Source organism: Centruroides vittatus, unplaced genomic scaffold (assembly GCF_030686945.1).
Source record: "Centruroides vittatus isolate TY-2023 unplaced genomic scaffold, ASM3068694v2 contig_2703, whole genome shotgun sequence".
In the NCBI taxonomy this organism is placed as follows: Eukaryota; Metazoa; Arthropoda; class Arachnida; order Scorpiones; family Buthidae; genus Centruroides; species Centruroides vittatus.
The window spans coordinates 29208-41802 of record NW_027121722.1 but is presented as its reverse complement, the minus strand read 5'-3'; the positions used below and the strand labels follow the sequence as shown (position 1 = coordinate 41802).

The following is a 12595-nucleotide window of genomic DNA, read 5'->3' as shown; positions in this document are numbered from 1 at the left end:
TGCTTTTTGAACATTTAAGGTCCACTCCAAAACTAATGAGATATATAAAGCAATGTTTAACTTGTATAGTTATAGGGCTTTAAGTAATATAGTTCTGGAAGGTTCATGTAGCATAAATAGTAATATATCTGCATACATGACACATACGAGTACATGTCTCAGAATCTTCTAAATTATTATATTTAATATGATATGTCAGCCTAAGTCAATCTTTAGGACAAACTTATTTAATTGATTTATTGATTATGGGTCAAATATAGCTCCTAAAGTTCAGGATTAGGTGCTCGTATGTAAAGGGCATGTAAGCATTTTTGAGATGTTTGATCAATTAATCAGAAATGCTAATACGATGTTCTAAATAAACTCTTCCCGTAGATCCACGGTTACCTAACTGCGGATTGTGAGCCACACACGAGTCTTCTAGACCAATGTTTCTCAAAGTAGGTGATTCCCCGGGGGGCATGAATTATCCGAGAGAGCAGTCATTTTTGGAGGAAACAGACAAATATTTATTTCAGTTATTTAGCTTCTCTTAATATTGGTGGGATAAAAAAAAAAAGCTCTGGTGAGGGCTTCCGTGTACAAAGAACAGGGTGTTACTGCTAATAGGCAGTGATCCAAAACAGTTTGAGAAACATTATAGTCATTACTATAATGAGATCAGCCAGGATTACTTTGATACAGTCGACAGATTCCGTTGGAAATTTCAATTTATTCGAAAGCATTGACAAAACTGTTGATCAAAATCCACTTTTATAAAGCGATCTGCAATGCCGTGCGGAACTTCATTCCAAGCTTTGTCGATCATTCGTATTACATCTAGCAGGTTTACACAAAACTCGCGTTATCCATCTTCTGCAGCACAATGTTGTTTGCATGATAGGCTTTCTGTATCATAATGTAAAGTTTTGAATGATTCCCTGATCAAAACTTTGAAATCTAGAAGTTGATTTACTGGTAAAAATTGAACTGTTATAGCTTTCAGCATGAGAATTATTGTACTTGTACTGTAACTATCTGCATAAAGAATAATTTTTTTTGTTTTTAGCAATTGTATCGCGTCCAATTTTTTCAGGCAGTTAAAAAAAGTTTTAGTGTCATCCACGCTTTCCTGTTTGCTGAATAATGTATAGATAATGTCTTCAAATTGTGGAAAAATCAAGTCTAGGGTTTCCCAATTAATAACAACAGCAGTTTTTTTATTATTTGTCACATCTGCTTCCTTAAAAATTACAAGTTGTTTGCTTTATTATCTCTGTGACACAAATTATTTTGAACACCATTGTTCTTCCAGCAGACATTTAAAAGAAATAGTCGTATCGTCTGTGTCGAAAATGTTACCTTTAGTTCTCGGCTGTAGTTCTGTACAAGTCTTGTTAACTTTTCAGCTACTTTGTGCAATTTTCCTCGTATTATCACGTGTTTTATTGAAATTATTTCATGCCTCATCTTATATTCATCCAGCCAGTTGCTGCTTGCTTCGATTCTAGTACCACATAACTGTTTGAATTGTTTTGGCTTTTTCTCTAAGCAGTTTTCTCTTGACAGGAATATTCTTGTCTATAAACTGTACAAATAACTTTGTCGTCCAGTTTTTAGCATCGTAATATTCACATTTAATTAAGTAGCGAGAGTATTTAGCAGAATATCAAATTTTTATAAAGTATAATATAATAATGTGCATTCGTACAAATAAAAAATATAGTAAACAATTTAAGACTATACAATAAAGAGTCTTTCAATGTTCTTTCTTACACCTCAGGAAAATATCCCGAAAGGACATCAAAAGACCTGTTATTATATGTTGATTTTACAATTATTGTCCTGGCAATTTTATCTTTAGTTTCAGTTTTAAGTAAGGAGACGCGTTTAGATAAACTCATAAATTTGAGTGGCCAATAACTCGCTAAGTTGTTAAATCATGGGTGCATTTGTTACATTTTGAAATCATTACTTGTTAAATTTGAAAACATTACAATTTATTGGTCAGTTTTTATTTAAGAATAAGATTATCACTTTTCATTTTATTCGTACAATCGGAGATGTAATGTTATACAGTACCAATCTTCATTGTCCCGATACTTTCCATCTCCTTGAAAAGAAAGCACACGAAATTAGACATAAAGTCTCTGAATCTTAGACATAATTTAACTAAGTTAAATAATATACAGGGTGAATAGTAAAGACCTTATACATTGATATGTGTGAGTAACACAAAAGATATGACACACATTAGTGAATGCTGCACATAGGAAACAGAAATACACAGGTTATACTGTAGGTAAACACACGAGAAATAAATAAACTCACGAATAAATGAGAACACACGAATGAACTCGTGAGAAATACACATTTACTGCTCAATGTGCACATTAGCTTTTTATTTGTGCTATCCATTTATGCATTTCTCTACAACCTTGTAATTGACTTTTTTCTGCATCATCCATTGTTTTCGAGATTGAAGCACTAACTTCTAAATTTTACCACTGGGGTTGCTGTGAACAGTTTTATCTTGTAGTGCATTGTCACTTTGCTACAACTATAGGTCACATTTGTAACTGTAGTTATCCATATTTGTCAGTTACGTGTATGTAAAAAGACTTTACTATGCACCCTGTGTATAATATCATGAGTATAATTGTTTTTTGTTTATTAATATTATTTACATCTGATTTATACAGATACATTCATTAGAAGTAAAAATTGATAGCACCGTGTCCTTGCTACAACTCCATAAATTATCCTATCCATCCAGCAGTCCCATTCCCAGCGATACTTCTTTAAGCGAGCAGGACGGAGAGCTTCGACCACTGTCCGAAGCATCGCTACGACTTGTAGACGACATCAGGGTGTATTCTCCAAGCACTTCAAACTGGGATGAAATGAAACGCTTTGAAGACAAATTAGATAACTTAGTCAAAGCAGAAGAAGAATTAGTAAAAATAAATAAGAACTTAACAACAGAGTTGAAAACTTTCAAGGAAACCCACGAAGTAAGGAAAACGGTGCCATTTTTGAACATTTGAAATTAAAATTTAATTCTATCGGAATTGTGTTTTTTGTAGATATTGTTTCAAGTTAGAGGAATGACAAATATATGTCAGTTTAATTGTATGCTTTGTCTAAATTGTAATATTTTTCTTCAAACTAATAGCATAAACTACATATTTTAGGAAATTCTTCACGAGAAGATCGCCCTTCAGGAGCAAGTGAATAACCAGTTACTTCAAATTTCGGCACTCAAAGCTCAAATTGAGGAGCATAGACATCATCTGAATGGACAGATGAATGTTAGCAATCATACTAAAATAGAAATATTTCAGCTTCAGGAGGATCTCCTGAAGGAACAACAGCAACAGGAATTTTTAAATAACAAAGTAAGTTTGAAACAATTACTATGTATTAATGTTACCATCCTCATAATAACTCATCTCAACCAAAGACGTGAAAAACCTGTTATTTGAATAGAAACAACTTTTGAGTTACCTTTCTGTCCTGTGTGCACTAAGAAGGTCTTTCGTCCATATTCATTGTGGCCTTGGCCCGGCCTGTAATGGAAGTGAGGAATGGGCCCAACATAACCTATCTGGAATGGACCACTTGTGAAATATTTCTGGTGTTTTTTGACTGCCTAAATTTGATCCTGGATCTCCAGGGCGGTAGGCCGTAGCCGTAACACCTTAACTGTCTGGCTGTTGCACATTTGGGCTGCAATTTAAAAAAACTGTAGAGCTATAAATTTCCACTGTCATTCATCTGTTCCTTAATCTCGAGAACGGTGTTAGATAGATGAAAGCTGAGACCGGATGTGGAAGGCATAGAGACAGGAGACCTAGATTAACTGTATACAAACTTCTGATGCAAACTGGAAGTCGCCTTATTTCAATTCAAACATTTAACCCCGAAAGGCGTTAGATAGATGACTGGCATGACTCTATTGCTAATAGGAAAAAGTATGATGTACAAGGGCAAGACACTTCTAGAGTGGAGAGCATATTTGCTCAGTATTTTATTGTATTAAAATAGCATTTCTCATCATTAAAATTGTATACGTCATGATATTTGAAGAATAAGTCGAGAACTGATTAAGTACATTTTAGTTTTCTTAATTATAGATACAAGATCTGTTAAAGGAAATTGACGGTTTGAAACAGCAGTTGGAAGAGAAGGATTCTGAAAGCAATTTTAATAGCAGCGAAAATGAAACGCTCATTCAAGAAATATCTTCCTTAAAAGAAGAAAATAACGATCTGAAAGTAAGTGAAATTAATATAAATAATTTACGCATATAGATTTACTACATTATCTTTTTAAGTTGATGCTGGTGGGCACCACTTGACAGTGTTTCTCTTATTAACAGACTACACGTGTGATTTTCTATGTTTACATATGTTTAGATACACAAAAATTTATCGTTGACTTATATATATATAGCCTATATGAGTATTAGACAATATCATATATTTTATGATGTTTAATTGATAACATAGTTCTTGGAATATATCAGTTTCATTAAGCAGTACTTACTCGTAATATATGCGTACAGCATTAATAAATATTGTGTCTGCGCTAATATATTGAAGTTTTGGATTAAATTACGTAATCATAAACGTAATTAAAAATATTTCAATGCAGCCTGTGTAAGTAGCTCGATTAACTCGACCTTTGATTAAAACCGGACGATCTGTCAAATTATCGGGCTTTGATTACGCTGTTAATTATTAAATATTTAGCAATTTGTCTGGAGGTAGGCAGTTAAGCCACCATTTCGTGATAATTTTGATTTAGGATTTCTGGAAGAAAAGATTTATGCAACAATTTTTTTTTACATTTGCACTTTGTGCCGTTGATTAGTTATTAGATCATGCTAACGACGACTATTCCTTAATTTTTTACATTATTTTAGCATATACATATACATGGATAGTAAATATTGTTTTTATCAGTATGATTTGTGAATGTTCCTAGTTTTAAACCGTTCTATAAAATCCACTTGTTTAGATATGTAAGTAAAATGTGTCAGAAAATGTTGGTCAATACTCTGAATTTTATCTGTTTATGCTCGAAACAGCCACTGCTGCTGCATGGCGACAGTCGACCTCCACTGCCACTGCTGTCTAGATTGCTAGATTGTCATTTCTTTGCCCAATCACCCAACATCACCTTATTGAACTTTTTTCTTTGCGAGTGTGTCAAGGATTCTGTGCACACTAAAAAACTGCCAGGCACAAAGAGTCTTGCATACGAGAATTGTGGATTTATTTTCTAGTCACATTATTTAAATCCCATACTCTTCCGTATTCGTGATTTTCATATTTTGTGACGGTTTTGTAGAATTCATGGAGTTACTCCATGAATACGGAACATATATCATAAAAGTTAATAAATTATATTTGGCATAAATTCTATAGTTTCTATGTTATATTATTGAAGATGGAATAATAACATTTAATGCCAAATCTGAGTTTAATATCTAACTTTACAGCAAGAAATGGAGAAATTGCGTTCCAGTAACGACAGTCACACGCTTCCCGATTATGCTAAATTACTCCTCGACGACAAGAATGAAGAAATAGAGTTTCTTAATCAGCAAGTTCACAATTTACAAGGCGTCATAGAAACGTATCACGATAATGAAAGAGAGAAACAGACAATGGTGAGTATTTAAGAAATTTTTCGTGTTCGACTAATTCTTAGTTAATGCATTTTGTTTCAGTGCCATTCATTAATTATGAGGAATTTTTAAACTAGATGCCACTTGTTTGGTGTGATGTGGTTCTATCAAAGATTGTTGGTAGGTCCACATACAGAGTATTCAATTCCGTCTCTTAGTGTAGTTTTCTAGTTCATTTTTGCCAATTGGCATAGTTTATATTTAAAATCTCCTTAATTTTTTGGGATTATGGTTGATTTTAATCCTTTATTAACATCATCGCAAACTGTAAATACAAGATGATGATGGTATCAGTACATAGATGATGACAACTTCACATCTTTATCATTATGCTTCTATCTGTAATTGCATGATTATAGACTTTCGATTTATTCTGTGAATTTAACAAATAACAAGAGTCAAAGGAAACTTAAATATATACTATCAGAATGCATTTACTGTATTAACTGAGGATTACTTATATATTTTGAATGACTATAATATCAAAAATGCTTTGTTTTTACCCATCAGAAAGAAAATAAGCAGCCAGAATTGAGTGACTGTCAGAAATGTATTGATTTGCAGCTTGCATTGTCTGAAATTACGTCAGAAAAGAATAATTTACAGCAACAGATAAATACATTATTGAAAGAATTGGAAAGTTTAAACAGGCATCATGTAAGTACTGTATTATATTTGAACTTAATTATCTAATTGTAGGTTAAGGTTAATTATTCTTTTAACGCTAAATATTTTATCACTTATTTCATTTACATACAGTTTTCTACTGATATTAATAACATAAAATTACTGCTATGTTAATGTCATATTTGTTTTTACAAAACACCTGTAAAATAATGAACAATAAACTTTATAAACTGCACTTTTGCGAATATAAAAAAGATATTTGCTGGACATTAGCAAAATAGTTTTAAATGTTATGAATATTTTCATTCCTATACAATAGAAGCTTCTTCAAACAGCCTTTGTTAGACTGTTTGAAGAAGTTTCAACTTTGTTAGTTCAATTCTTGAACAAAGTTTGTTCTTTCTGATACATTATGTAAAGAATTTTCTTTTGTACAGAGATGGAAATACTATCAGTAGCTTTTAACTTTTGTTTTATAACGTTTTGTTTGTATACAGGTGTTTAAGAGATGGCAGGTCTCATTGAGAGAAATGGTTGGTAGACAAGCAACTCTTGTTTGCTGACACTCGTTGAGATATGTTTATTATTTTGAGTGCATTATGTGCCATTAGTAGACTTTGAAACTCGTGGACAATGTTCCTCGTACGTGTGCATAGGTGCAGAGATGAGATAGTTCCAGCATGATGGTACCTCGCCACATTTCAGAATTACTGTGTTGGAAGACCTGAAATATATCTTAAGGGAGTGATGGATAAGAGGAGGAGGAACTATTGTACCACTGACACAATTGCTCAATTTAATGCCTCGATTTTATTCTTTGGGGACATATCGACAGTGCTGTATACATCATCTCAGTTGATATTCGAGAGGTGCCGATTATCTGAATAAATGATGTTTCTCACTAAGTCTTAACAGAGTTCAACAATTATGGTTGTCTGAATACAATGAGTGTAATGATTGTAATCAAGCCTGGTGCAGGTATTTTGAACATTGCCTTTAAAATGTCAGGAATAAAGTAACCAGTACACAAATTGGACATAAAATCATTGTCTCAAAACCTACCTACTGGCATGTGGTATTCTTTAAAGAAAGATATGGATATGTTTACAGAAGCGTCAGAGGACACTTATTGAATTTTAAAATGCATTTCTCTCACTGAGAACTATCACTTCTCAAAATTTGTCAGGGGAGTTTTGAAACTGTACTGCGTTATTGAATTGTTAGAAGTGTAATTTATAAAGTTTATTGTTATAGCCGGAAAATTACTACTATTTCATACTTATGATGTAAGTTAATTAGTGACATTCTATACATTTCTCTATATGCAGAATTTACCATTATGAAAATTTCTTTTTACGTTGTATACAAAATTCATTCGACCTTATGCACTTATTTATATTAAAGTATGTCAATATACAATTTTTGTTTCATACAGAATAAATGTACAGTACATAGACAAACATACAATATAATGATAAGAAAACAGTGAATTATATCAGATATTTCTGCTTATAATGTTTTTATCTCTAAAGATACTAGAGATTTCCCATTACTTCCAAAATGAAAATAAGAAAAGATCAGTATAGTTTTATGAATTTGCTAATTGTATAAAAATGTACACTGATCATTGCATACAAGTTTATAAATACAGCACCACGTACACAAAGAACACAACATTCGTTAGTATATTTTGTGCTTTCACGACAATCGTATTTAGGAATAGAAAACTGATGAGAATTTCGAAGTATAATAATTATTTAATTAGTTTTTAATGGGGTTTTATTGAGAAAACATTTATATTTTTTAAAAATTACTTTTAATTAAAGTAAAAATTGTAATTCATTTCTTTTTGATGTTAGCTTAAATCAGCTTTAGAGGAACAATTGTTTAAATGCATTTACGAATAAAAATTTAATCTTATTTTCGTATCTCTTCTACTAGTCTGAAGTTTCAATTAAAAGGACCACAGTTTAAACATTCTAAACTATCGAACTCATTTCTAATTTTAGATATAAGTCATACCTTCGAGCATTTCCTATTTAAAGTTACAGTGGGGCTACGAAATCTGTTCTAACATAAATTTGGCCCCTGTTTGTTGCATTCATCCTGAGCGAATATGGGACATACTTGTGCGTATGTCATCATCACTTAGTCTTGCAGCAAGCATAGTCTGAGTAGAATGGCTTGTGATGAATAAATATCCTGGTGTATGGTGTGTCCTGCTAATTTGTGTGAAGAGGGAGTTAATGTATTATTTCTAGTGTGTTACATTGCCATTTTGACATAGGTGTTTCTGTTTGTTGGCATTTTAGTGAGATTTATTATAGAAATGTATTTGGAGATGTTAATGAGTATGTTGTGCTGTACTCATTCAAACTCATTCAATAAATATTTAACGAATTTAGCTAATAAATTAATAAATTGTTCAAAATACATACAAATTATCCTACCAAAAGTAATTTGACATCTAAGAAAGTATCAAAACTAGTATTTTATTATCGGTTTTAGTAACTATTGATGCTGCTTTGGCCTTAATCTGCATTTATCACACATTCTCAAAATACTACTGCTGAAAATTGCCACCTTACACTTGTGGTCACATACAATTTTTCTTTATTGTCACATGACCACATTCGTAAGATGATTTTCTGCTCATATGTTGTTTTTCGTGACCTGACATCATCATGAATGTTTGTCAGCTGTGCACGACATAATGACATGGCAGTCTGCAAGCCACTAAGACTTTGAACACTTTTATGATAAGATAGCTAACAAACACTATGACCTTCAACAATTTAAATTCATTTCATGTCCAAAAATACACAGAAAAATCATTTTCTCGTCCTTCTTAGAAACAACTCGGCTCTCCGATCATTTATTTCCTGCTGAAAATAAACAATGCGACAGCCTGTGCTATTGTATTACATCACCTTCAAACATTGCAATAACCCATGCTGTTACAAATTTGAAAGGACTTTGTTCTGTAAATGGAAACAATATCTTGTAAACAAAACTATGAATCGCATTAAAATTCCTTATGTGTGAAGAACATGAATTACAGGATTTTTCAAAATTTTCAAATTTGTGGTATGGCAATTACATGCAGTATAATTATGTGTGAAAAATTAGCAAGGAACTGTCACTTTATGCATGTACACATGTTAAAAATAAGTGCATGTGATTGCAAATTAATGACAGTGGATACTCTGGCATACTTTCCTCTAACTTCTGTTACATCTCAGATGGTATTTTCTTTTATTCCTCCCACAAACGGATGGACAGTTTTCATAATTCCTGATTCCCCTTTCTTCTTTTGTCCTGCTGCTAATTATGAAACTTAGTGTTGATCTGGCAACCTTTTATTTAGCAGAAAAGTCACAAGCAAACTGCCACTGATACCAGCTTTTAGGGGCAATAAGTTAATTGCGCGTCAGGAAAAACCTAGGGACTGATCGTATGTGGGTACAGCAGAGGAAAGATGACAAATGTCTTACAAGAACTGTTTATTTTAACATCAAAATTAACTTACATAATAATAACACAAAATGCAATCTAGATTGTTTCGGTTGGGAGCTCCGGATGTCGGTGGATGAGTATGGGTTTGCTGCCAGAAAGTGTGTGCCCCCTGGGGCCTTGGTAGAGGAGAGTCTGTAGAGTCGGTGGTGGGATGTTGGCGTACGAAGCGGGCGACCGATTGAAGGCCACGAACACTTCTTGATGGGCGGAGAACTCTGTCTTATTCCCTCTCTTCTGGCCTTGATTTGGGGATTTTATATGATTTTTCCCTCAAATTTCCCTTTTTTGATTGGTGTTGTGTTCCTTTTCCCTCACCCCAATTGGCCATTTTTCTGTCTCCAAGCAAGACCGAAACCAATTCAGGTGGGGTAATGCACAGGAGGTGCTGACAGGGTCTTGCCATCTGCACTTGTAATTTACACCATTATAGTCTTTCTTGGACATTTGTCTTGACTGATTTGCCAGATGTTTTGTGTCTGTTTACCCCCAAATGGTTTAGGGCTCACATGATCAGGTGTCCTTTCAGTCATTAGACCTTCTGTTTTTTCCTTGACTGTTTACACTTCGACTCTTGTATACGAGCACTGTGACAAAGCCCCCTCTCACCCAGTAGACATTCCCTTCGTCATTTATCACTTGTTCTAAAACAAATGTTTTCCTATCTGTCGAGTCTACCGCATTGACACATGTTCTTGATCCGATTTAACCTTCAAAGTTTTCCGACTTAGAAATTTTATAATTAATCGAAATTTCGACTCGAGTTTAGGAATCTCACACTAATGTGATAATCGGTGATGATACCACATTGATACTGCAAATTCCTTGGACTAAGGCATATTAACTGTAAGTGGGATGTAAACAGTGAATGACAGATACCTCTGAAATTTCATATTTTACATTTTGCTGTTTAGAACATGTAGTTTACAATTAAAATATGACAATGTCCTATTCACTTTTCAATTATTTTCTTGTTGTATAGTGTATATTGTAAACTAATACAGTAATTTGGTGATTATGTCGTTTACATTTTTGCCATTATCTTAAACAATAAAGTATTTAGGATTTTTTTATAGTATATGGCCATTATACATTATATTTTGTTTTTCACCTGTTAGCACTAAAATTGTCTTTTTCTAAGACTGTTGTGGATTCGACCGAACCCACAATGGGGTGGTCAGAGACTGGGTCCAACCTATTTGTGATAGACCATCTCCAAACAATTCTGCTGTTTCCAGAATAGTAGAGTGACATCTTAATTGCTTGAGCTGTCTGGCTGGCATCTTTATACATTAATGAATTCTTGAAGAACACTATAAAAATCATGAACTCAAAAATTTTCATCGACGGTTTCACTGAAATACGTCCATCCTCATTCGGTGGCTAGTCCATTACGGCCTAGTCGACTTATTAAGACACAAAAAGGAAGGTCCTATTATTATCTCATTACAAAAAGGATTAAAAATATACTGTAATTTTGTATAAATAACTAGTGTTTTGATTAAGCTTAATTTATAATTAATTTATAAACATAAATTTAATAAACCGAAACTAATTTATCACTCTGTAAAATGCATGTTTTTTGCACACGTTTTCTTTGTTGCAAACCATTTACTGTCTTTGTTATAGAATGCCGCATCTTAATTTTATCAATTCAAGCGACGATTTATCTACGCCTTGCAGTTAAAATTTATAGCAATTTTTTTGTTTTTTTTTTGTCTTTAATATTGCAAAACAAATAATCAAAATGATCATAAAATTATTATTTATAATTTAAAAGAAATATGTTTTAATTAAATTTAATCTTTCTTGTTTAACATAATAATTATTGGTTTTGGTGCTGATCGCTTTTACCCGTCTTCAGGGTTTGGCTAGCAAAACGAAAGACGACCGAATCTGCGAGCCGCCGGTAAGATTATCTTTAGCCAATTATTGTGCACGTGGGGATGTCTGGTTATTTCTGCTTTGTTTTGGTGAAAGTCTTATGTTACCGTTTTCGGAAGTAACGTCACTCTTTGCTTTAATTTGCATCCGATCTTTGGTTTTTTTTTTTTTTCCTCCTTCTGGTTTTGTGGTTTTTTAGCATTTATTAATATAAATACTTCATTTGTTTTTCATAATTTTGACCATTTTTAATTTGTAGTACCTGTTAACATTGCTGGTTGAAATGAAAATCAAAGAAATTCGCAAATGGCCACATCAATTTAATGTATTTTAAGTGATGCATTTTGCTTTAAAAAACAAATTTTTCAAGTGTAAAGGCCAGTTTATAGTCCAACTCCAGTATGGAATTGTTGCAATTAAGAGCAAGCTAATTTAAACTCGTAGTGGCCCTAAAGTATAAATTCCGTCCTTCTTTTCCGCCAAATAATAGTAAATTTTAAAGTACGAGGCCTTAAGCTGCAGCTTTATAGTGCTTACACTTACTTTTCCCTTACCCAAAACTGTAGTGTGGTTACCTTACATGTAACTCCAGCTTTGGATAAGAGTTTATAGTTAAAATCTGGTCTGCATCTAGTATGTGCAGCATGATGTTGTCAGTATCTATTAACTGGATGAGACTAACGTGGATAACAAACATTCATCTTGTCTAAACTAGACAAGACAGATTCAGTTATACGGACTCTGGAAGGTAATGAAGCTACATTCTAAGTCACAGACCATGTAACACATCATTCATGGCATTATTAGAGCACACTGTGAGCTGTACTATTCACGTGCTCCAAGCTGCAATTGGAGTATCAACTGGCTTTAATGTGTCATTTTTGAAGGTGTCACTTC

At 33.1% G+C, this 12595-nt stretch overlaps 1 protein-coding gene across 1 annotated transcript in view; it reads left to right on the top strand.

The window, feature by feature from the left end:
* Positions 1-12595, top strand: part of LOC136971761 (A-kinase anchor protein 9-like) — a 56779-nt gene that overhangs the window by 27646 nt on the left and 16538 nt on the right. Inside the window, exons 15-20 of the mRNA XM_067266256.1 lie at positions 2682-2993; positions 3174-3377; positions 4116-4256; positions 5486-5656; positions 6185-6331; positions 11679-11723. Of these exons, the coding sequence (XP_067122357.1) occupies positions 2682-2993; positions 3174-3377; positions 4116-4256; positions 5486-5656; positions 6185-6331; positions 11679-11723 (1020 nt within the window). The remainder of the gene's footprint in view (positions 1-2681; positions 2994-3173; positions 3378-4115; positions 4257-5485; positions 5657-6184; positions 6332-11678; positions 11724-12595) is intronic.